Source organism: Nannobrachium achirus (genome assembly GCF_963921795.1).
Source record: "Nannobrachium achirus genome assembly, chromosome: 16".
In the NCBI taxonomy this organism is placed as follows: Eukaryota; Metazoa; Chordata; class Actinopteri; order Myctophiformes; family Myctophidae; genus Nannobrachium; species Nannobrachium achirus.
Window position 1 is genome coordinate 8,110,295 of NC_137823.1, and position 25,255 is coordinate 8,135,549.

Here is a 25,255-nt window from a genome sequence, read left to right on the forward strand (position 1 = left end):
CTTTTTTTTGAAAGATCGTGAAAATCTTTTAATATTTCAAATCCTTCTAAGGTTTTTTTGAGAGAAAAAAACTACGTTTCTATGTCAGTTGTGCTCAAACATTTTCATGTGAAGGACCCCCAAAATGATATGTGATTGTCCGCGGACCCCCATCTCAAAATATACACTGACTGTCTCTCTCTCTCTCTCTCTCTCTCTCTCTCTCTCTCTCTCTCTCTCTCTCTCTCTCTCTCTCTCTCTCTCTCTCTTCTCTATGTCTCTCTCTCTCAGATCTCCCTGCTCAAACAGAGCTTGGAGATGCAGCTGTCTCAGTCCCAGTCGTCTCTGCAGCAGCTGCAGTCTCAGTTCAGCCAGGAGAGGGAGCACCTGCGCTCGCAGCTGGACGAGCTGCAGGCCGAGCACCAGCGCCGCGCGCAGCGCATGCACGAGGCTCACTGCACTACCATGAACGACCTGGAGAGGGCGCGCAGGGCCGGCATCAAGGTGTAGTACCTTTATTATCCTCTAGGGGCTCACTGCAGTACTATGAGCGACCTGGAGAGGGCGCGAAAGCTCAGCATCAATGTGTAGACTAACCTGGCTTCCCCCCCAAAAAAATTCGGTCTATCACGTCTAAAATACGTCTAATATACGTATAGATTTGAGCGTTTTTAATTGCAATAACGTCTAATCAACTTCTAGTCTTAGCTTAGACGTCTAAAAAACGTTCAAATCTATACACATTCAAACACACGGGTGACTAACTGGTCCTTTTGGCCGATTTTGAGATCGCAAAGTGCAATAACTCTCCCCGTGAAGGTCTCAGAAATTTCCCCTTCCATGACTTTTCCTAAATACTCAAGATATATGTTCTTGTTTTTTTTCCCCCCTTCTGAAACGTTTCCTTAGTATGAAATAATATACCATTATCCCACCCTCGACTGCATTTATCAGTCAAATTGACAGGTAAATTCTCTAATTATTTTGCCCAGGAGAGCAACACCTTCTCCCCTGCTGCCAGCGGGGGTTCTATTAGAAGACAATAGAACCCCCACTGGCAGCAGGGGAGGAGGTGTTGCTCTCCTGGGCAAAAAGGGAGAGAATTTAACTGTCAATTTGACTGATAAATGCAGTCAAAGTGGAACTTACACACGAGTGTTAATGGGTATATACAAGAGAGTTTCCCTTAAAACCAATCAGAACAACCAGAACGAGTGGGCTCGTTCTTATATTCAAGTAGCGCACGGCCATGAACGTTCGTTCGTTCTTTACCTAGTCTGAACACTGTAAGCAGAGGAGGTGTGGTCGCGGGTGTGTACAGTAAAAACAGCTCCCGTAAAGCTGCTCTCAAATCTCGACCTCACATAAACAACAATGGAGGCCGGATCCCTTTCCTGGTCGTTTTCTAGGGCTGGATCTAGTTTCTCCATTTCTATGCTCTAAACTACTGGTGCGAATGAAGGACATTTGCGAGCCTCGTTCATTGCAAATGGCAGCCCCCTGCAGTCAGTTTGGCTCGATGACAGCTATGCCGGTATTTTACAAAAGTTTGCGCTTGGAAATAATGGTTGGATATTTTTTCTATAAAATCGCAAAGGTAAGCTACTTTTAAGCTACTTTGAAGGCGGTTTAAACGGATTCTGCTCTGCACCAGAGCAGGGAGGGGAGAGCCTAGAAAGGGAGGGGAGGAGCAGAGGATCTTCTCTTCTGTTTGACAAGTAAGGGTGCCTGTGAGGTCAAAACAGCGGTTTGGTTGGTCTCAGGACGTTGTGTAAACACAATCCAATAAACAAAATACTAACTTTGAAGCTAAAGAAATAACCGCACTAGCCTAAGGACTATCTACTCTGTTAATTATGAGATGGAAATCTAGCAACAGTACAGGGGCATCCGAAATCTAGCAACAGGGGCAGCTATGAAAAGAGGGGGTATGATAAAAGGCAGATTTAACCCTATATGTGTTTTGATCAGACATCCTACATGGCAGTAAGACTGATGCAATGTCATAACAGCCAAGATAGTGTTTTGTTTATTCTTATTTGAGAGCTCAGAATTGCAGAATTTCTTAATCTTTTTGATTTTGCACTGACAGTAGAAGACAATGACTTATTCAGTTTGTGGTGATATTTAGCCCTAAAAGACTAAAGGGGAACACACACCGGACGCGGAGGCGGCACGGCCGCGGCCCGTCAAAATATACGGCCCCATTATTTTCAATAACTAACCCACACTGGCGGCATCAGACCTGCGCCGCGCAGGCCTGCCGCCTCGCCTGCCGCACCATTACGCCGCTGTTCTATTTTTCCAGCGTTTTGCTGCGCGGTGAACATGTTCTCCCCACCGGGGGAAATGTATGCGCCGCACCGCATCCAGTTGGTGTTACCGGTACCACGCGGCACTTCGCGTGCGTCAATACCGCGACGCGACGCTGCGCAGCTGCCCACGTCCGTTGTGTGTTCCCCTTAAGTCTAATCCCAAAAGACTAAGACTAGACTAATAGGTAAGAGTGTGTGTGCGCGTGTGTGTGTGTGTGTGTGTGTGTGTGTGTGTGTGTGTGTGTGTGTGTGTGTGTGTGTAGGACCTGGAGGATCGTCTGCGTTCCCAGCATGCATCAGAGCTGTCGTCTCTCAGAGAGGCCCACAGACTGAGCGTTCAGACCATGAAGCAGCAGTCTGAACAAGAGCTACAAACCCTCCGCTACGAGCTGGAGGACGAGGGCAAGGCCATGCTGGGTGAGTAGAGCTACAAACCCTCCTCTTAGAGCTACATACCCTCTGTTTAGAGCTACAAACCCACGCTTAGAGCTACAAACCCTCTGTTTAGAGCTACAAACCCTCCTCTTATAGAGCTACAAACCCTCCGCTATGAGCTGGAGGATGAGGGCAAGGCCATGCTGGGTGAGTACTGAGTAGAGCTACAAACCCTCTGTTTATAGAGCTACAAACCCTCCTCTTATAGAGCTACAAACCCTCTGTTTAGAGCTACAAACTCTCTGTTTATAGAGCTACAAACCCTCCTCTTATAGAGCTACAAACCCTCTGTTTAGAGCTACAAACCCTCTGTTTATAGAGCTACAAACCCTCCATTTAGAGCTACAAACCCTCTGTTTATAGAGCTACAAACCCTCTGTTTATAGAGCTACAAACCCTCCACTATGAGCTACAAGAGCTACAAACCCTCCTCTTGTAGAGCTACAAACACTCTGTTTATAGATCTACAAACCCTCCGCTATGAGCTGGGGGATCAGGGAAAAGCCATGCTGTGTGAGTAGAGCTACAAATCCTCTGTTTAGAGCTACAAACCCTCCTCTTAGAGCTACAAACCCTCCATTTAGAGCTACAAACCCTCTGTTTAGAGCTACACACCCTCTGTTTAGAGCTACAAACCCTCTGTTTAGAGCTACACACCCTCTGTTTAGAGCTACAAACCCTCTGTTTAGAGCTACAAACCCTCCGCTATGAGCTGGAGGATGAGACACACACACACACACACACAAACACACACACACACACACACACACACACACACACACACACACACACACACACACACACACACACACACACACACACACACACACACACACACACACAACCTGCAAAGTGAACTGATCCCATTCCTGTTTGATGCACACGCACGTTGAAACGACCAGTCCGAGCGGACCAGACTTCTCTCCATAGAGCAAACAAACAGTGGAAACAGCATGGATTATTACGCTGACACAAACACGGACGCTAAAAAGATTCCAAGCACGGCAGGAGAAAGTGATACCCTGAATACTAATCTCTGACGGCTTGTTTGTTGAAAACCTGTACATTATTTAGCTGTAAATATGCCATGAAGTTGCGGAAAGCCTTATAAATTGTACATCAGTTTAAATTTAGGCCTAGAATTATTTAATGCTTTAGCTATAGAAAAATAGCAGATATACAAGCTCACAGCGCGGCAAAGCGAACGTTTGTAACTCAAATTTTGCTTCTGGGGGGTCCCTGGAACTAAATATTTTGAGATGCGGGTCCGTGGCCAAATAATCATTTTGGGGGTCCTTCACATGAAAAGGTTTGAGAACCACTGACATAGTAGTCTCTCAAGAACAGATTGACTGAGCTCCAGTTAAGTGAAAAGGACCTTTTCTTTGATGATGGCTGGCCAGATTGCTGACATAGAAACACAGGGTTTTTCAAAAAACCTTTGAAGGATTCAAAAGACACTCATAGAATCGGGTCAAAATTCTAATGTTCACGATTTAAAAAAAATAGCAGATCTACAAGCTCGCAGCGCGGCACTCGGTGCCGCGCTGTGAGCTTGTATATCTGCTGTTTTTCAATAGTTAAAGCATTCAAATAATGATACAAAATTGTGTCCCCGTTCCCCAACGCCCCCCCCCCCCCCCCCTCTCTCTCTCTCCCCCCACTCCCCCCCCTCTCTCTCTCTCTCTCTGCAGCCTCATTGAGGTCAGAGTTGAACCACATCCATGCGTCGGCCATAGAGCACATGAGACAGACTCACCAACAGGAGACCGCAGTGGCCAAGGCTGAGCTGGAGGGGGCGCTGGAGAAGAGCCGTTTGCAGGTAACACTGGAGAGCTAGCGCTCCTCAAAATGCGTCCGGGCGACCCAAAGCGGGGTCGCGGGAAGGTGCCGTTGGGGTCGCGAATTGGCAACCAAAAGAAGAAGAAATATATTTACACACACGCGCGCGCGCACACACGCACGCACACACAAAGGTCAGCCTCCAATACTGACCAATTAACAACAGAAGACACAAACAAGCTTATTTAGCTCAGCCCCTGCAAGCCAAATGACGTCACGATGACGTTATGATAACGTCCTCCGGTGACTCCGGTGACATTCAGAACTAGGCCAGATCACAGCCCATATGAGGATGATCTTGACGTAATTACCAGGACTATAGGATTATTGTTATTGTCTGTAATGTTAGTTGAAATATGAGCATGTAAGGTCATATTCTGGGACACATCTGACTAGTTATGATGTTTATCTGCCCTCGATCGGACCCTCTCTGATTAATCCAGGACGTCCGTTTTCGTGGGCAGGATTTACGTATGTTGGTTGAAATCAGATGATATTCTAGGCCAGATCTGACTAGTCATGGTTTGACTTGATCTGGCCCCAATCGAGACGTCATTGATTGGTCCAGGTCCTGATGATCGTGCTTGCTGGGGCTGTTCATAAGCGATTTACTTGGGAATTATGTTGAATGTTCAATATGTTTTTGTTACTCCGGGAGCGAAAGGGTACTGCATCCATGGGGTCACATCTGTACCCTCGCAGAGTTAAATATAGACTGCGATGTAACGTACTAACAGACAACCGATGACAGGCAGCCAGTGAACCAGACTATAGTTACCAACAGCTCCGCCATGGAGAAAAACGTCCCGTCGGGTCAAGACATTCTGTGGTTCTTGCAACATCTTTGCCAAATAATTTCCCTCACGTTATGGGCTCGTGGTATAAAAAATCAAACCTCGGTTCGAAGTGAAGCGGTGAATTTTTATTCTATGTGTTCTAGAGCTGTGAAATCTGTGTTCTAGATCTATACATTTTGTGTTCTAGATCTATACTTTCTATGTGTTTTAGTTCATTCATTGAATGAATGAATGATTTTGTCTGGAGGGCCAAATTGTCATGTGAAGCTTGACCAATCCTCAATACTGCATGCACGGGACATGACACGGACACGGGACTCCTTGGAAGCCTATGGGACAGACTGTAACGGGACATACAAAGCCACTCCTTGGAAGCGGCTTTCACCGCTTCAAAAAGTTTGACAACCCCTGCTGTAGTGACTGTAGAGGAGCCTTGTGCAGGTACACTGGAGAGACTCCACTTTTAGTTTGCCTCCGTCCAAACTACTATATGATGTCTTTCAGAGGTTCGGGGGGTACCGTCGATTTTGTGACTCCCTGAAACTAACCGAAAAAAATTGTCTCTAAAAGTGGAGTATGAATCGCCCCTTTGTTTAAGTCATAGTCTTTTGAAGACAACATTTGCTGCATTTGCTGAATTTCGCGATGTACCACCCTGCCACGCCCGAGGAACCCGAGAATTAAAAAAAAAAAATCAAAGAAATTTTTTTTCCAAAAAATTTTTTTGACCCCAAAACATTTAGTAGGCATGATAGCGATCGCGAAATTGCATGTTTAACCCCCATAGCAACCCCATCTTTCAAACATGGCAGCCATCTTTGTTTACATTTTAGGAAAACATAATGGCTGCTATCTCATGAATGCCTTAACGGATTTCCATTCGGATTTTTTTGTTTGAAAGCTGTGAGCAATGTGGACACACGTGGTGCATTATCTAGGCATGGGTGTGCATGATCCGTGCACTATGAATTACATGGAAGTCTATGGAGACAGTTTGGCATAATTAGAGTACAAAGGTATTGTTAAATGGCAGCAGATGAGTTAAGAGTCCTTAGCTCCAGTGCTTAATTTGTGGGGGAACAAGGGGGAACATGTTCCCCCACCTCTTTGATTGGATCCGGCACCTGTTTGATTGGATCCAGGACTTCCCTGTCAATCAAAATAGTGCTGTTTGTTCATTTATGTTTTTAACCTTCCAAATAGAGACCTTTTTAGCTGCAGCATTTTTCTTTACTTTATATTTTCATGTTTTTGTTCAAATTTCTTGTCATTTTCTGATGTAGACAAGTAAAGCTAAAACAGAAAAAAGTTAATTGTCTCACGCTCGACACGTGCGTGCGCAGCCCAGCCCAGGATCCGGCACCTATTCACTGACACATTAAGCACTGCTTAGCTCCCCCTCTCAGGAGCGGGCGCTGCTGTCTTTGATCACTGATTGGTTGACCATTGCTCCTCCCCCCTCCGGGTCCCCGGCCTCTGATTGGTCCGCTGTCCTCAGGAGCGTGATCTTCGGCAGAGAATCGAGTCTCTCCGGGATGAGCTTGTCCAGAGGAAAGCTCACATGTCTGATGTATTATTATTATTAACCCATTTAGGCCTAGTAATTATTGAATGCTTTAACCTGTGAAAAATAGCAGCGCGGCACCGAGTGCCGCGCTGCGAGCTTGTAGATCTGCTATTTTTGGAAAAAGTCGTGAAAATGTGTCTTTGAATATATGGATTTTCAAAGCAAACATTTGTAACTCAGATTTTGCTTCTGGGGGGTCCCTGGAACTAAATATTTTGAGATGGGGGTCCGTGGCCAAATAAATATCAGTTTTGGGATGGGGGTCCTTCCCATGAAAAGGTTTGAGCACCACTGACATAGTAGTCACTCAAGAACAGACTAACTGAGCTCCAGTTAAGTGAAAAGGACCTTTTCTTTGACGATGGCTAGCCAGATTGCTGTCATTGAAACATAGGTTTTTTCAAAAAATCTTAGAAGGATTCAAAAGACACTTATAGAATCGGGTCAAAATTCTAATTTTCAAGATTTTTCAAAAATAGCAGATCTACAAGCTCGCAGCGCGGCACTCGGTGCCGCGCTGTGAGCTTGTATATCTGCTATTTTTCAATAGTTAAAGCATAAAATAATGATACACAAAATCTGTACCCGTTCTAAATGGGTTAAAGGGATATTCCACTTTCAACAGGGAGCAGTGGAAGGGCCTCTCTCCACATACACACCCATTGTAACTTCAAACTCCATTTTAACCATGATAGATTCATTAAAAACACCCATTATTTTTTCTGGTGACTCATTTTACCCTCCTAATACGTGAGCAGGCCGTGTTTTTTCAATAACTTTTTTCATTTATTTGTAATAATTATTAACTCACTTACTGCCAAATAAAATTTCAGCTGTGCACTAAAACTGCCAGGATTTCTGACGATTTCACTGATCTTGGAGGGACAATTGCGCAATGATGCTGATGGACAGAAATAACAAAACATAGTGCGATTGAAAGGCCTACTCGCGCTCTTTCCAGCGCCCCCAAACCATATGTTTCAAACATGTTCTCTGATCTCGTAATGTGGAAAGATATAGGGCATGTCATGGCCAAAAGACTGGCTTTTGAGAAGACATTTTGAGATAAAGCATGTTTTAGTTTTGAAAATGGAATAAATGATGAATAAATAAAGATTTCTATTATAAACTATACCTTCCTGGAAAGGCCTACTCGTGCACTTTCCAGCACTTCAAACCACAAGTTTCAAAAATGTTCGCTTATCTCGTAAGGTCTAAAGGTATATGGCATGGCATGGGCAAAAACAGACTTCTGAAAAGAGATTTTTTTTTGGGGGGAAAGAAAAAAATGATGAAATAGCTATGAATACTATGTGAACTATACCTTGTTGGAAAGATAAATTCACCCTCTTTCCAGCGCTCCAATCCAGAGGTTTCTAACATGTTCGGTTGTTTAGAAAATGCCTTTTCATTGGCCAAAACACCTCTAGGAACAAACTGAAATGAAATGCTTTAGTAAAGTAGGCTCTCTTTTCTGCCTTTTATTTTTGGCTTCAACAATGCAGAATATATTTACAGCATTTGTTTTCAAACAAATGGGAAAAAATAAAATTATAAAGTAAAAAATAAAGTGATTCAAGTGCATTCAGTTCAGTCTCTCAATAGTGCTTTTTGAAATGACAAAAACTCTCATCCTCTCAGTAGTGATTCTAGAAAATGACAAGAATAAAGGAACATTTCACCACCTCTGTAGTGGTTTTCAAGTACAGTATTTGTTTTCAAACAAAGGGAAGAATAATAAAATAATAAATGTAAAAAATAAAGTGATTCAAGTGCATTCAAATTACAATGGGCACATTGAATAAAGGAACATTTCACCCCCTCTGTAGTGGTTTTCAAGTATTTTTTCAACAAAATGACAAAAATGTCACCCCCATCGGTCCTGTGTGAAACCTGAAACAGCTCACATGGCAATAAAGGCACATTTCACCACCCCTGTAGTGGTTTTCGAGTAATGGCAATGGCAAAAGGACCATTTCACGTCCTTTCAGTAGTGGTTCAAGTAGATGACAAAAGGAACATCCTGCCCTTTCAGTAGTGATTCAAGTAGATGACAAAAGGAACGTCCTGCCCTTTCAGTAGTGGTTCAAGTAGATGACAAAAGGGTCATCTAGGGTTTCAAATGAAATAAAATAAAAATGTCACTTGTGTTTTTTTTTGTTTTTTTTTTGTGTTTTTCTCTTTTTTTTAGTTTTTTTAGTTTTTCAAACGAAATAAAATAAAAATACAAATAAAATAAAAATGTCACGCTTCAGTGAAGACTCAGAGAAATGTTGTTCTCAGTGTGGTACCTGCGGAAGCAGACCCCCCTGCACAGTGTGACCTGACACGCAGCACACCAGTAGACAGAAGACCTTCTCCTCTTCACCCCCTCGTCGTTCTTCCCCTCCTTGCACATCCAGCAGGACCTGGCTGCGTGCTCCCTCGCCCCCCCCCCCTGCAATGGGGGGGTGGTGGACAGGGACATGGTGGATGACTGGGGGTGCCTCCAAGGCAATGCGTGCAGGGATGGCTCTGCGTACCGGGCGAGTCCAGCCTTTTATGGCCCGGTCCATGAACTGCAACAAGGACTTGCACACTCCCGCTGGATTTCTGGCCCTGTAGATGATGAATGCGTTCAGCATGCCGATCTGGAGCAGGTACAGGGTGAACTTCTTGTGCCACCTGTAGATCTTGCGGGTTATCTGGTAGTAGCTCAGCGACTGGTCCATTCTGATAGATAGATAGATAGATAGATAGATACATTTATTATCTCAAGGGAGAAATTCAGTTGTCCAGTTGTAGCATAGAAGTATACAGTATTTACAAAGTTACAGAGAAGTAAGAAAAAAAAAGAGCAGTACAGTACCTGTCTACACCATTCATGTGTTTGTTGTAGTCCAGGACACAGACCGGCTTGGCTTTTGGCACCCTTTTCTTCTCCTTCCTGGACCACACCTGGACCTCCCCCATCACGTCCTGGTGGAATGTAGTCACCATTCTGACGACATTGGTGTCTTTCCAGGCCAATGTTGCAACCTTTGTATTGTGGCGAGAGATGCGGTCCTCCCCACCGCGCAGGTCCAGGTTGGTGGCCTCGTTGATCACTTGGGGTGCTCCTCTGCCCCTCCGGAGCGTGCCACACGCGTGTGTTCTCTTCTCCACCACCAGCTGCTCACAGAGCTTTGTACTGTAATTTATAGAAATATAAATAATTACCATACATATACAGTGTGTGCGTGCATGCGTGTGCGTGTGTCTATAAATAATTACCATAACATACTGTACATATACAGTGTGTGCGTGCGTGCATGCGTGTGCGTCTATAAATAATTACCATAACATACTGTACATATACAGTGTGTGCGTGTAATGCTGTGCATGCATGCGTGTGCGTGTGCGTGCGTGCCTCTGATAGAAGTTATCCATGAACAATTTGTAGCCTTGACCTTGAAGGTCACCCAGCAGGCCCAAGACTGTGTCAGCCAAGGAGCTGTGGTCCCCACAGTAAGCCCTCAGGTTGTGACAGTACCCAGTCTTCGACTCCGCCAGGATGTAGGACTTGATGCCGTACCGGATTGGCTTCTGCGGATTGTAGACCTTGAAGCTCAGTCTCCCACGCCACATAAGGGTCCCCTCGTCAATGGAGATCTGCTCATCTGGCTGGTACAGCTCCTGGAACTTCGCGATCAAGTAATCTGAGACCGGTCGGACCTTGTACATCTTGTCGGTCTTGTCCGCAGTTTGGTTGTCAGCGCAGTGCAGGAATCTCAGGATGATCTGGAACCTGTTCCGGGACATGCACTTGCCGAAGTAAGGCGTCTCGTACACCTCGTCTGTGCTCCAGTTCATGTCAATCTCCGGCTTGTGGACGATGCCGGACAGGAAAACGAGCCCAAAGAACGTCTTCAGCTCCTCCAGATCCACCGGATACCAGTTTCTGACTCGGGCCTCCTTGGTGTTCTTGACAGTGGGGATGGTCTGGAGAGCATACCGGTTAGTCTCCTCGACGATCATCTCCAGCAGCTCATCAGTGAGGACCAACTCCAGGAAGTCCAGTGGGTCCTCCGACTGGAGTTCAGCAGCAGCGTTCATTGGTCCTGGCACGGCAGTGAAAGGGATGTTCTCTGGCTGCCATGGCTCATCTGGGTCATCGAGGTCAAACCACGGAGAAGGAACGGCCTTTTCCTTCTGTGGGCGACCTGTAAATTATAGAAATATAAATACAAGTAATAATTATTACCATAACATACATATATAGTGTGTGCGTGCGTGCATGCGTGCATGTGCCCATAAATAATTACCATAACATACTGTACATATACAGTGTGTGCGAGTGTGTGCATGCGTGTGCGTGTGTCTATAAATAATTGCCATAACATACACACATATACATATACAGTGTGTGCGTGCATGCATGCGTGTGCGTGCGTGCGTGATGAGAAACTGTCCTTACCTCGCTTTCCACGACCAACACGTCCAGAAGAGCTTGGTAGTTCCACTGGCTGAGAACCCTCTGGCTGAGAACCCTCTGGCTGAGAACCCCCTGGCTGAGAAGCTGAAAACGCAATATAAAAAATAGACTAGTTATAGTTATGGTAAAGGTAAACATAAGCACAGAATCAATTCATTATTCACATTTCCATCATGTTTCTAGGCCATGCATTTTGACACTTAGAATGAATGAAAGAAGACTCACAGTTTATATAGTTATAGTTTTGGTAGTAAATATGTGCACATACATTATTTGCATTTTGACACTTAGAATGAATGAAGTCTTTTACAGTTGCCATGTTGATGTTTTGATTTTTAGATTGATATAAAAGCATTGAACACAAATGTAGAAAATCTGTAACAAAAATAGCTGTACCTTGACTAAAGCCATGCAGTGAAGGAGCGCTGTCAGAAGCAGATAGATCTGGGTATAGGCCAGCTTCCTCACTGCACTCGGTGTCTAGAAAGATCACAGTGAAAGAACACGCATTAGTAAAAAATCTGCAACATGCGTGCACGCCCACACAGCGGCGCTCTCCTCTCTCACTCTTGAGGTAAAAGAAAAATGCTGCTATTCCAAAAGCTTTGTACCCGTCCCATACAAATGACACAATGCGACATAGCTCTGTTTGCCCCGTGCTGTACACGCTCCTGATTTGCCAAGGTCATGATTTACACAATATGAAAATTTTATTTTATTTATTCTAGAACAACGTGCGCGCGCGCACCCTGAGCTATGCAACAAATGAGCGCGCCAGTCACATACAGAGGGAAATAGACTATAGACATATGATCGTTGCCTTGCTTGAAACACTAACACAACAGGTCGCCACGCACTGTGTACACGCGCGCGCATACACCCATCCTCCACTGCCAGCGTGTTTGCGCGTGGCGTTTCCCACAGCTCGTTTGCAAAACACAGCGAGAGACAGTGAGAGAGACGAATACAAATAAAATGCAGTTGGCAACCGTGATTGCGCATCACATACAGAGAGAATAAACTATGGAAATATATGATTGTTGCCATACTTAGAACACTAACTAACAAAACAAAAAAGTCGCCAACGCACAGATCACATGCATACAGAGAGAATAAACTATGGAAATATATGATCGTTGCCATACTTAGAACTATAACTAACAAAACAAAAAAGTCGCCATGCACTGTGTGTACACGTACGCACTCACTCACACACACACCCCCATCCCCCACTGTGTTTGCGTTTCCCAACGCATATCTCACACACACACACACACACACACACACACACACACACACACACAGAGAGAGAAATAGATACAAATATAAGGCTTCTTACCACTGTTAGCACCATCTCTTTCTCGCATAGGGAGCCATTCTTGTTCCAACTCGGCGTGGTCTTCTGACTGAGATTCCCAGGAGCTTTCAGCCAGATCCCGGTGCACAGTAACCCGCAGGCTGCGTCTAAGCCTTGGTGAACAGAGCAGCGGCGTGTCTGGAGCGACAGCGGCCTCATCTTGTGAATCATCGCCGCCAGTTTCCATGTCGTTCTCCTCCTCGGATTCGCCATCTGCTTCAGCGCGCTCAGCAAACGACTCATCCACGATCCCTTGGACATGGACCTCAGCGGGGAGGGAGTGCTCGTCCACGCTGGAGCTGCGACCAGCCTTGGGGCGCTTTGCTGCTGGAGCAGCCTGGACATGGACCTCAGCGGGGATGGGGTACTCGGAGCTGCGACCAGCCTTGGGGCGCTTCGCTGCTGGAGCAGCGTGGAGGGGGTGTTCTTCCTCGCTCGAAGAGGCCTCAGCTGCGGGCTGCACGGCTGGAGCCGCCGGGACAGGAGGCACAACCCGGGGTTCGCGACGAACCCACGCATCGAGGGATCGCTGCCGTGGACCGGGCTGTTCCTGGCTGCTCTCGGGGATCTCAACCCGGGGGGGAAGGGGGCGGCTAGCAGCTGGACGGCGGCTGCGGCTGCGGCCGCGTGGAGTTTTCTCATTCTTTTTTGGCATGCTGGCGATGCTTTGCGCAAAGACCCCTACCACTACTACACAGTAAATATACTCCTCCTATACTTCTACTCTCTCTGCTGCTGATTGTAAAACTACTCCTTATTACTCCTATACCACTACTTCTACTCCTGTACTCCTACTGTGTGCTGCTATATAAAACTACTCCTTATTACTCCTATACCACTACTTCTACTCCTGTACTCCTACTGTGTGCTGCTATATAAAACTACTCCTTATTACTCCTACTCTGATACTGAAAATACCACTACTTTTACTCCTATACTCCTACTGTGTGCTGCTATATAAAACTACTCCTTATTACTCCTACTCTGATACTGAAAATCACAATCCAACTCTCCCTCTCTCCTCTATACTCTCTATACTCCGACTGCTATAAAATTACTCCTGATTACTCCTACTGTATTATCCTGAAACTCACAATCCAACTCTCCCTCTCCTCTCTAACTCACTCCTCAAACTCTCTCTCACTATATCTCTCACTACTCTCTCATACACTATCAAACACACTATCAAACTCACCTCTCTCTCCCACCAACTAGCAATCCAACTCAACTCTAAATCTCACTCAACTCTCAACTCTCTCAACTGTCGCTCACTGTGTCTCTCTCTCTGTCTCTTTGCAAATGCAATCTCCAACTCGCTCAAATGGCCAGCTTCCCACAGCCCTTTTATACTCTGGTGATTGTTTTGCCATGTGACTTGGCTTTTCTCTGATCTGTGACGGCCCGCATGTGTTTGAACAGGTGATTTGGGTCTTTGTTTTGATTATCTTGACCCAGAACTGTGTCACGACGTTGCTGAAGGCTTTGATCTATTGTATACAGGCGTTTGGTCAAAATGTCGATTTAAGTCGCTTGGCAGGGAGCGCCCTAGTTAGGAAGTCGTTCTGAAAGTCGTCTGGCACTAAGTGAGTTAAAAATGGAAAAAATGAAATACAAAAAAAATTATAATTAAAAATAAATTAAAAAAGTTATTGAAAAAACACCGCCTGCTCACACATTAGGAGGGTAATATGAGTCACCAGAAAAAATAATGGGTGTTTTTAATGAATCTATCATGGTTAAAATGAAGTTTGAAGTCACAATGGGTGTGTGTGGGGAGAGGCCCAGGGCCTGGAGGGCCTGGTAACATTTACATCAAATATCTAAATATTCAATCAAGCAAATTAAAAACTGTTCAGGGTGTTCATAAACTCCTGATTAGATGATAAAATTACCAAAAGTTTTTTTGAAAGTGAAATATCCTGTTTCCCATGTCCTCTCAGGAGCGTGATCTTCTGCAGAGGATGGAGTCTCTCCAGGAGCAGATTGTCCAGAGGAAAGCTCACATGTCTCAGCTGGACCTGCAGATCCACCAGCTCAACGAGAACATCACCTCCCTCACCAAGGAGCTGGAGAGCAAGGGCAAGGAGGTTCTGAAGATACGCAGCGAGGCCAACCAGCAGATCAGGTAAGGAGGATAATAATAATAATAATAATAAAAGCAGATCGGGTAAGGATACACGCTGGGCGAGACACAAATTGAATGGTGTACACATGGAACCAAGGTTGGTTCCATTTGTACACTCTCAAAAATAGATTTTTTTTCCAAAAAAAAACATTTTTTTTTTAGAAATGTTTGACCCCAAAAAATGTAGTAGGCATGATAGCAACCGCAAAATTGCATGTTTAACCCCCATAGCAACCCTATCTTTCAAACATGGCAGCCATCTTTGTTTACATTTTAGGAAAACATAATGGCTGTTATCTCATGAATGCCTGAACGGATTTCCATTCGGATTATTTTGTTTGAAAGCTGTGAGCAATGTGGACACACGTGGTGCATTATCTAGGCATGGGTGTGCATTATCCGTGCACTATGAATTACATGGAAGTCTATGGAGACTGGAGGCATATGAGAGTACGAAGGTATTGTTAAATGGCAGCAAATGAGTTAATGACCTAGTACAGAAAATTCCGGTCGGCTAATTTAAGTACAGATGAAGTACGGTTTAATCCGGTTTTAATATTGAGTGGCTCCCCGTGGCTGAGAAAGAGTTAAGGATTTAAGGATGTCTTATACTGCCATCAAAGTACCTTTGTGATTTCATAGAAAAATATCCATCCATTATTTTCAAATGCAATCTTTTGTAAAAGACCAGTGCATCCCTCATCGTGTTGTAAAAAAAAAAAGAAATAGATAACGTGATCCAGCCGTCATTACAGTAACATTGCTGATGCTAAGATCAAAGATCTACCCTTTGGCTGCACCTCATTGGCACCTCAATTGCAAGTGTGATTGCCGACGTGACTATATTCTGCTGCGAGCTAACTGTCATGTGAGGCTCAACCAATACCCCAGCTAGCTCCAATTGCACCTCATTGGCTAAGGGCCCTGCCTTTGTACTTTCGGGGAGAACTTGATAGATGAATGAATGAAAGGATGAATGAAAGGATGAATGAATGGATGAATGAATGAATGAATGAATGAATGAATGAATGAATGAATGAAGATAACATACTGGTCTCACCTTTCAGAGGAGCCGACAATTACTCATAAAAATAGCACCGATCACTTCACACTAGCTGTTATTTTCTTTCGTTTTGGCCATATAGTTGTTTTGTTTCTTTATGAGGTCGTCATGGCTGCCAGATCCCACCTGAGGTTGTGTGGGAGTTCAGTCTGCTCCAGACCGTACTGAATAACTGCCAGCTTACATAATGTCTTCAGACTAGGACTCAAGTCTAAGATAAACAGCTCATCTGAACTGTATCCTCCAAAGAGGATGACACGATCTCCCATCATGCAACAGCAGCCACTAGTCATCCTTAACGGGCCGTTCCCCTTGGGCTTCACCTCCTTCCAGGAGAAGGTCTCTGGACTGAATTTCCACAGATCATGTAAGCGGTCATGCTTCGAGTTCAAACCACCGAATATGTACAGCTCTCCATTGTAGGCAAAGGCTGAATGACTACTGCGTCCTTCTGGAAGTAACTGTGCTGAATGTATTTTCATCCAGCAGTTGGTCTCTGTGTCAAACACTCTGATGATGTTGTAGTAGCAGTAGGGGTACCTCCCCCCCTGGATCCCTTGGCCCCCAAATACAAACATCTTTGTCCCGATGATGGTGGCAGAGTGACAGTATGAAGCAGGTGCTGTAGTGTCTCTGGTGTTAATTAAAGACCAGACCATTGTGGTGGTGTCCAACTTGTAGATGTCATTAGTGTATCCAGTCAGCTGGTTGTATCCTCCATGGATAAACATGACCTTCTCCAACACACAGGCTGAGTGGCCGTACCTCCCCTCTGGAACAGTACCAGAAACCCTGGGTTTGAACCATGTGTGGGCGTCAACATCAAATGCATGAAGCACGTTGCAGTAACCTGGGTGAGTCCACCCTCCCCAGATGTATACGATATCTCCTCCCAGCACAGCTGTGTGCCTGTATCGCCTGGAGGGAACCTCAAGGTGGAGCTCTCCCCTTCCAGGTGTCACTGGAGGCAACTCTCTCCAGACTAATGACACTGTGTTGAAGACAAGCACATCAATATGATTCCTGTGTGTGTTTCCGTTTTCTCCAAAGGAGTACAGCTTGTTTCCCACGGCAACAGCAGCATGATGACAGTCTCTGTTTGGTACGTGGTTGAGATGAACGCTCCACTGCAACATTTCTCCCACCAGCAGCTACTGTGGATCAAAGTGGATTCTTCAGATTTTTTGGGACGTGATGCAGTTCTACTGTGGATCAGAGTGGATTCTTCAGATCTTCTGGGACGTGATGCAGTTCTAGTGCGCGTGCGACCGCTTATATGAGTTCAGAGACTCTGACATCATGGACAGTTTGGCCAATCATTGAAGTCAGGGATCTTGACTAGACCAGACTAGGCCCTGGCATCTTGACTAGACCAGCCCCCACAACCAGCGCGCGCAGATACTCTACCGACTTGTCGGGTCGAGGGCAGTACATATAAATACACAATTAAGCTTTTAATACCACAACTTTTACTCCACCAACAAGCGGAGTATGAACATGATTAGTGCCAAAATGTGTCAGAACTTTGGCAAGTTAGCTAATGAATGGAAATTAAGCATATTGATCTGAGAATTGGACAAACAAGTTGTATTGTATTGTTCAATATGCAGTAGGCTATAGGCTACTGTATATTATATACTAGAGCATGACACAGACACCAAACTGAGACTCTGCACGCAGAACTCTGCAAATCTATACTCTGCACCCAACAGAAAACAACAAACAATGCTTGCCGGGCAGAATTAGGACGATACCCACTCATTATAAAAGTAAAAAAGAGAGCACTTAAATTCTATAATCACCTAAAATAAAGCAACCAGACACTCTCCATAACATAGCCCTCAACCATAGTGAAACTGTACCTTTTCCTGTGCAAACTTCAAATAGTCTTCAATCAATCAATCAATCAGGGATAGATAGCACCTTAACTCTGCAGCCGCACTGATAGACCTGCAGCAAGCCCTCAAAAAAGGCCTTAGTTTTTGAGATACCCCTACCCGAGGTATAACCAAACACAACCATGTTTTTTCTTATCTTTGGGGTCTCCCATTAATGAAATGGATTGTTGTGAAATGTTACTTTTGGCGGAAATGTGTTTTTTTGGCTATTCTTTAGACCTACCCCAATCTCTGAAAAAGGCAAATCCGCCTAGGTCAAAGGTGACAAAAATGCCTATAACTTGAGAATGCTCACTCTTATCTTCATAAAATCTGCTGAGATGTGAACCAGGTGTCTACCCTACATCAACAAAGAGTCAGAATGCAATTTACCTAAAGAAATACTGAAATATTTTCCTGCATTGCCTAAGATGCTACTAAACAATAACCAGTGGTTGTGTGGAGATAGCTTGTACAGTTTTATTGCAAATCAGATTTCTTTAGACACACCCCCTCCACTGAAAAAGACAAATTAGGGAGTTAGGTGACATACTGCAAGTCATTTTTGGGAGGTCCAGTTGGCTGCACTGTACCACAGAACTAAACTATCACAATATGAATAAACCAATAACATATTTTATCTAAAATTACTACATTGATCAAAACACAGCAATGCCCTTTTCCCCCTACTACTCAGAAAAGTAGTAAGTGGTCTTTCTGGAGCGTACCAGGGCAAAATAATGCTATCTGGCTTTTCAAGACACTGTCTGAGTACACAAGTGATAATTTCACCTGTGTATTTTAAGCCTCTCTCTATATATATAGGCGAAGACTTCCATGGATAAATAACACTTGACTTTTGGCTATATACCAAATTATAAGGTTTTCAAGTCAAGTCCTTATCATATGACAAGTGTTTTTGGGAGGTATGGAATCCATATAGAAAGACAATATGGATACATGGCACATGGTGCATTTGTATAGCGCCTTTATCCAAGGTGTTTTACAAAGATTGTGCATTACATTCACCCATTCACACACACATTCATAGACCGATGGCGAAGGAAACCATGCAAGGCACCGGGAGCAACTAGGGATTTTGAGTCTTGCTCAAGGACTCTTCGAAACGAACTCTGGGACAGGGTCTTACTTAATCCCATTCAAGAACCTTGCTCTTTGCATGTTCTCTCTTGGTCAAAACTAATGTGGGCATGATTGGATCTGAAACACTCTGTGTGTCAGAGTGAAGCAGAAGTCAGTAATCCCAAAGAACAGAATAGAATCTATGGGGGTCAGACTTGGCTGTGTATACTGATGACTACTGGCACAAAGGACTGACCAAATCATGTAGTGCTGACCCTGGGATGATCAACCTGTGCTCCTCATCCCCACAGGCACATCATAGAACAGATGAGAGGAGTTCATCAGGACAGCTAGCTCCTCCCCTCTGTGACCATCTCCAGACTGTCCTGTTTAACTCAAGCTTTGGAACTTCCTCACCGGCTGATTCATTTTTTTTGCATTGCTTGTGTTAATACGTTTCCTTCCACCACCACCAACTCCTCCCCTTGGATAGGTGTCTGTGTGTGCGTGTGTGCGCCTGCGTGCACACACGCACGCTCGCTCGCTTGCTCGCTCACTCACTACCCTATGTAGGTCTGTAATCCGCCACATTGTCTTCCATGAAGTTGTGAGGGTGGACAGGAAGGGTGACAATATGGCTCCTTGGGGAGCACCAGTGTTGGTGACATAGTCTGCAACCAAGCCTAGATCCACTTGTACTGACAGCTTCAAGGCCAACTGCTGTGGATGTATGGTATTGAAGATGCTTATGAAGTCAAAGAACAAGTCTCACATTGCTACCAGGAGCAGAATCTCAAAGATCTTCTTGACATGTAATGTCAAAACAATTAACTGGCATGTAGTCACTGAATGCACTGGCCATTTATAGTTACGTATGGTTGATTTTGTGTACGTTTTGGGTGAGATATTACGTACAGTAATTCCGTCGACATGCATAGTTCTTCCTCTACTTTATGTCCGTGCCGACCAGCTCTCCGTTGGGCTGTGCGCCACATAGACAGACCTATTAAGCCTCGCAGCACAGAACAGAATAGCTAACAAAAGCGAAGCAGCCAAAATATGTAGAACCACAGAATGTCTTGACCCGACGACGTGATGTTATAAGTGGTAACAGTCTCGACTGCAGGTTCTGCTGTCTGTCGGCAAAGTTGTTTTGCGGATTCGCGGTAAATGTAAAACTCCGTGAGGGTACAGATTTAATCACATATGGATCAGGACCCGGAGTAAATATAACAAAACACACCCGCTCATATAATTCCCAAGTATTTGATGAGCCGCTGAGCTAATTAATCAGCTCTTCTTGTGTTCCTTGTCTTGTTGGCAGCTGTTGGAGGAGGATAGGCGGTGTGTGTGTGTGACTGCGCGCGTGCGTGTGTGTGTCAAGCCGTCCTGTTGCGACCTTTTTTACCGTTTCTTGATACAATATATTTCTCATTGGGACACATAGTTTGAGAACCGCTGTCATAGAGCAGAGGAAAAGTAATTTTCATCACTACTGCGCCTATGTTTGACAACGGTGGCCGTGGGTACTTCTTGCTACGGATACATCTGCAGTCCGTTCGTTCAGTCCGTCCAGTTGGGTGCTGTCCGTTAGGGTCCGTATACGGAGATAAATCATCCGGAGTGTTACGTACTGGGAGTCAAACCGGACCAAACGGAATAAAGTTCTCTCACCCTCCATTGCTTGTGTATTCCAGCGGTCCTTATGTACTACTATGCATGGTACTTTACACCAGGATATTTTACTTTAATCAACCTCAGGAAGAAGTTGAATATATGCTGGAATGCAGCTGCCAACTGCCCAGTGCACACCTTGAGCACACAGGGGTTGTTGTTGTCTGGACCCCTGGCCTTGTTAATGCTGATCCTGTTAAGGGGTGGCCATATCTGAATGGGTATAGGAATCTGGGGATCTTAAGGTTGCTGGTTCACCAATCACTAATCTGCATTAAAGTGTAATTGGGAGAACCAGTCTCACAAATCTGTCTGCAGTGATATTAATACAAGTATAGGAGAAATGCTGTGGCTCTACACAAGAGGGAGGGTGGGTTGGAAATTAGGGTGACAAACTGCAGTCTCCTGGGATAGGGTTAGGTGAAGAGAGATGCGCATGGGAGAACTGGTGCTGGAGGGTGGGTCTGGGAAAGTAACATTGTAGAATTCCTTGGCTGCCGCCAGAGCCGTTTTTAAAACTTCAATACGGACAGTATTGAAGTTAGTGTATTATTGTGTATTATTATTATACTGTTGTTGTTATTATTTCATCATATCAAGACAAGCTCAAACTTGGATTTAGGTAGGAGATACTGATTTAAATGATTTTTTAACGTACATGAAAATATAATCCATCTTGTTTTAGTCATTTTAGAATAGATAAGCTACATTATTGGTTTATTCATATTCTGATAGTTTGGTGATGTGGTACAGTACAGCCACATTGACTTTCCCTCCCCAAAATGACACCATCATTAACTTACCGTATGTCATCTCCCCATTCAGAATTACCTAATTTGTCTTTTTCAGGGGAGGGGGTGTGTCTAAAGAAATCTGATTTGCAATAAAACTGTGCAAGTTGACTCCACACAAACACTGGTTATTGTTTAGTAGCAACTTAGGCAATGCAGGAACATCTTATTTGACATAAATGTGTGTTTCTTGTAAATGAGAGAAAGTAAAGTAGTTCTCACCACAAAAGTACAATTTCCGCCTAAACTAAAGGTGTGTTTAAAGGATAAAATGTCAGTATTTCTTTAGGTAAATTGCATTCTGACCCTTTGTTGATGTAGGGTAGACACCTGGTTCACATCTCAGCAGATTTTATGAGGATAAGAGTGAGCATTCTCAAGTTATAGGCATTTTTGTCAGCTTTGACCTAGGCGGATTTACCTTTTTCAGAGATTGGGGTAGGTCTAAAGAATAGCCAAAAAAACTAATTTCCCCCAAAAATAAAATGTCACAACAATCCATTTCATTAATGGGAGACCCTAAAGATAAGAAAAAACATGGTTGTGTTTGGTTATACCTCGGGTAGGGGTATCTCAAAATCCGACGGCCTCTGCTGCTAGACTATGAGGCGCTCCAACACAATAGTGCATCAGTTATTTTTTAGTTGTGCATACTAGCCTAGTATCCACCAAATGTTTCCTCAGCTCCCCTCAAGTGCAACCAGTCATTATACAGACAGCAATGTTAGCTTAGCTTAGTTTTTTGTTTACAGTGAAAAAACACTACAAACATAATGTAATGTCCTCTTCAAAGCATAAAACACAGACTGCAGTGAGGCCTCAGTGTAATCTCTTCCAGAGGGAGATTGACACTAGAAACTCAGCTGTTAACACGAAGCAATCTGTTGGACATTGAGTTTGATATGTCCATTCTAAACAACTGTTGCATTGGGCCGCTAGGCTAGGGGGCTGCCCAGTGGCTGCCCAGTGGCCCACTTTTTTGTTTTGCCACTGGGCGGCCCCCTAGCCTAGCGGCCCACCAGGCATTTGCCCGGTATGCCAGATGGCCAGTCCGCCCCTGAGTGAAGTCCACGTCTGTTGTTTCGCCCAGTCTGGTAGGAAGATAGGCCTCCCGCGCACCCGAGAGATATATTTTTCTAACCTACCTTTTTAGAATCCTTAAGGTGTCTAGTTAATGTATTTTGATGTTCCCAGATCCAATTATTGTCCCATATATGTTTTTTTTAACCATATGTTGTGTCCGTCCTGGATTTTTGGCTGTGAAAACGAATAACTTTAAATCAACATAGCTCCTGAACCATACATCCGACAGAAACCATTCACCCCATTTTATGTTTGTCTTTGCAAGCTGAATTGATTGATATGAAGATTTGCCATGGTTCCATCATGTTTAGTGCATTAAAACCCAAATAAACACAAAAAAAGTTAAAATTCGCCTAAACTGGATCACAACAACTCCTCCCCCATGCACCCAAATGATATATTTTTTCTAACATTTGCATTTTTACAATCTTCAAGATGTGTAGTAAACAAATGTTGATGTTCCCCACTTGAAATATTGACACATGTATGTTTATTCTGGCATAGTGTTTGTTGTAGTGAATCTTTGCAAATGTAAAAAAGAGAATGTAAATTCTACATAAGGTCTCAACTATACATTATTCTGAGACAAATGTCCAATTTGTCTGTTTCATTTCGGCATGAGGCATTAAGGGAGATGGCTAGTGACATAATATGTACATTTATGGATCATCAATACTCAAATAAATGCTAAAATGCAAACAATTCAATAGGCGGATTTACATAAGGTCTTAACTATACATTTTTCTGAGACAAATGTCCAATTTGTCTGTTTCATTTTTGCATGAGGCATTGAGGGAGATGGCTAGTGATGGATCATCAATACTCAAACTAAAATGCAGACAATTCAATAGGCGGAATTGGGCCAGAGGACATAGGCATTTTCTTTCTTCAAATTGTTAATATGAATGCTTTGCTTTAGGTGCTTGATACACACATCCCATCTTCAATTCAAAATAGTGCCAGGTTTTAATTTTGCCTACAGTCTTGGATATCTGCAAACAATATCAAATATACGTGACATCTTAATTAAATGATATGCATACGTGGCGGAGAGAGTCGCAGCCCCAGCCTTGAAGCCTCAAAGGTCTAGTATCTCCCTTGTTCCATAGATATAGCTCTTTGGAGCAATGGTTAAGATATTGGACTTTCGCGTGGGAGGCCCAGGTTCGAAGCCCGGGTGGGGCAGCACAATGGTGCCGTGTCCCGGATCGGTCTTACCCATAGGAGGAGGTCTAAAGGGGGGTGATTGTGGCAGAGAGAGTCGCAGCCCCAGCCTTGAAGCCTCAAAAGTCTAGTATCTCCCTTGTTCCATAGGGATATCCCTTTGGAGCGATGGTTAAGATATTGGACTTCGTGTGCGAGGCCCGGGTTCGAACCCAGGGTTACACATAGACAAATTACCCTATCTTGTTCTATTTTGGCATGACATGTCATGCCAAAATACCATTTCATACCAAGATTTGATTCTAGACAACCTCAGGTTTCCAATGGAGCCAACCTTGCCATGCAGGTAAATGCCTAATGATTCAAAGATAGACAACATTTTGGTAAGGGATAAACGGCCATCACCAATTTCCAAATGGACAATCGAGCTTTCACCTCGATTTATGTGACCGGAAATGTGTGAAAGCCTTCCCTGTACTGACATGCCAAATTTAGGACAATCCCATGCAGTGTTGGGTAAGAACCATGCCGTTTTTTAATCCAGTAAAATATGTAAAACTGTATATCTGTTTTAGACCACATACATTAACTACTGTAGTGTCTTTATAGGGGCAACATAGCTGAATAGTTGGGGAGCCCGCCTGGGGAACCAGAACCCCTGGTTGTCCCAGGTTCGATTCCAGGCAAGGGTAGCAATGTCGATGTGTGTGGAGGAAAATATCTATCTATCTATCTATCTATCTATCTATCTATCTATCTAGACAACTGCACTGCATCTCACCTCAACACAATTAAAAGCACATTTCTAAAGCACATTTAACATGACCAGGTCACCCAAAGTGCTGTACAATTAAAAACAATAATAGAAAAGACATAACAATGCAATATAAATAGCATAGAATATCAAAATAAACAAAAGCAAAACATTAGCATCAGTAAAGGAAGATCATGGACTGCCAGTCTCAGCTAAAGATCAGGCAGGTCTTTAATAAAGACTGCAGCTCTGATGTGTAGGGGCAAGCTATTACAGAGCCTGAGGGGCCCCAGGCTGTCCTGCATAGACCACAGTAGTGTATCTTTTGACCGCTGTACTACATCTATAGACCACTGTACTACATCTATAGACCACTGTAATACATTTGTAGACCACTGTTGTGATCTGTAGACCATTCTAGTGCAACTGTGTGTTGTATTCTGTTTACCACATTAGTGCATCTGTAGACTACTCAAATGCATCTGTTGACCAATGTAGTGTCTGTAGATGTAGTACAGTGGTCAACAGATGCACTACTGTGGTCTATGCAGGACAGCCTGGGGCCCCAGGCCCTGTAACAGCTTGCCCTACAGGCCACTGTATTTCATCTGTACGTGACTTTAGCACATCTGCAGACCAATATTGTGATACATAGACCACTCTATTGCATCTATAAACCACTTTAGCTCAACTGCAGACCACTATCTGTTGATCACATTAGTGCATCTGTAGACTACTCGAGTGCATCTGTAAACCACTTGAATGTATCTGTAGACCAATGTAGTGTCTATAGATGTAGTACAGTGGTCAACAGATGCACTACTGTGATCTATGCAGGACAGCCTCGGGCCCCAAGGCTCTGTAACAGCTTGCCCCTACACATCAGAGCTGCCCAG

The 25,255-nt window shown here is 44.1% G+C and overlaps 1 protein-coding gene across 1 annotated transcript in view; it reads left to right on the plus strand.

The window, feature by feature from the left end:
- The window catches only part of fam184ab (family with sequence similarity 184 member Ab), a gene marked incomplete at both ends in the record, with an annotated part of 114,093 nt that overhangs the window by 57,657 nt on the left and 31,181 nt on the right, over positions 1 to 25,255 (plus strand). The window contains 4 exon segments of the mRNA XM_080744307.1: positions 271 to 483; positions 2,558 to 2,711; positions 4,424 to 4,551; positions 14,686 to 14,870. Of these exon segments, the coding sequence (XP_080600433.1) occupies positions 271 to 483; positions 2,558 to 2,711; positions 4,424 to 4,551; positions 14,686 to 14,870 (680 nt within the window).